The sequence below is a fragment of the Pterocles gutturalis genome, unplaced genomic scaffold (assembly GCF_000699245.1).
Source record: "Pterocles gutturalis isolate BGI_N339 unplaced genomic scaffold, ASM69924v1 scaffold5388, whole genome shotgun sequence".
NCBI lineage: Eukaryota > Metazoa > Chordata > Aves > Pterocliformes > Pteroclidae > Pterocles > Pterocles gutturalis.
Window position 1 is genome coordinate 1 of NW_010122791.1, and position 980 is coordinate 980.

The 980-nt window shown below is 66.2% G+C and overlaps 1 protein-coding gene across 1 annotated transcript in view; it reads left to right on the top strand.

Moving 5' to 3' along the window:
* Positions 1–44: 44 nt before the first annotated feature.
* The window catches only part of ERCC1 (excision repair cross-complementation group 1), a gene marked incomplete at its 5' end in the record, with an annotated part of 1,464 nt that continues 528 nt past the window's right edge, over positions 45–980 (top strand). Inside the window, 2 exons of the mRNA XM_010077628.1 lie at positions 45–137; positions 231–302. Coding sequence (XP_010075930.1) covers positions 45–137; positions 231–302 — 165 coding nt within the window. The remainder of the gene's footprint in view (positions 138–230; positions 303–980) is intronic.

Below are 980 nucleotides of genomic sequence, written 5' to 3' on the forward strand. Positions count from 1 at the left end.
ACCCTGCTGTCACCTGCTGTCACCCGTGTCCCCGCAGCCCCGAGGAGGCCGCCCGCTACCTGGAGACGTTCAAAGCCTATGAGCAGAAGCCCCCCGACCTGCTCCGGGGGAGCGTGGACCAGGATTTCCTCTCCCGGGTCAGCCGTGTCCCCTCCCTGTCCCCAATTTGGGGACCCTGGGGACCCCAACTGTCCCCTGAACCCCCCCATGTGTCGTGTTCCCCCCCCCAGATGACCGATTGCTTGACCAGCGTCAAATCCGTGAACAAGACGGACGCGCTGAGCCTGCTCCGCACCTTCGGGGTGAGTCACCTCGGGGGACCTGTCACCCTCCCTGGGGACATGTCACCCTCCTTGGGGACCCGCCACCCTCCTTGGGGACCCACCACCCTCCCTGGGGACCTGCCACCCTCCTTGGTGACATGTCACCCTCCTTGGGGACCCGTCATCCTCCTTCCTGGGGGACCTGTCCCCCTCCTTGGGGAGCCACCACCCTCCTCAGACATGTCACCCTCCCTGGGGGCCCGTCACCTTCCCTGGGGACCTGTCACCCTCCTTAGGGACCCACCACCCTCCTCGGACATGTCACCCTCCTTGGGGACCTGCCACCGTCCTTGGTGATATGTCACCCTCCTTGGGGACCCACCACCCTCCTTGGGGGCCCGTCACCTTCCCTGGGGACCTGTCACCCTCCATGGGGACCTGCCACCCTTCTTGTGGGGGCCCGTCACCTTCCCTGGGGACCTGTCACCCTCCTTAGGGACCCACCACCCTCCTCGGACATGTCACCCTCCTTGGGGACCTGCCACCGTCCTTGGTGATATGTCACCCTCCTTGGGGACCCACCACCCTCCTTGGGGGCCCGTCACCTTCCCTGGGGACCTGTCACCCTCCATGGGGACCTGCCACCCTTCTTGGTGACATGTCACCCTCCCTGGAGACCCGTCACCCTCCCTGGGGACCTGTCACCCTCCTTGGCGA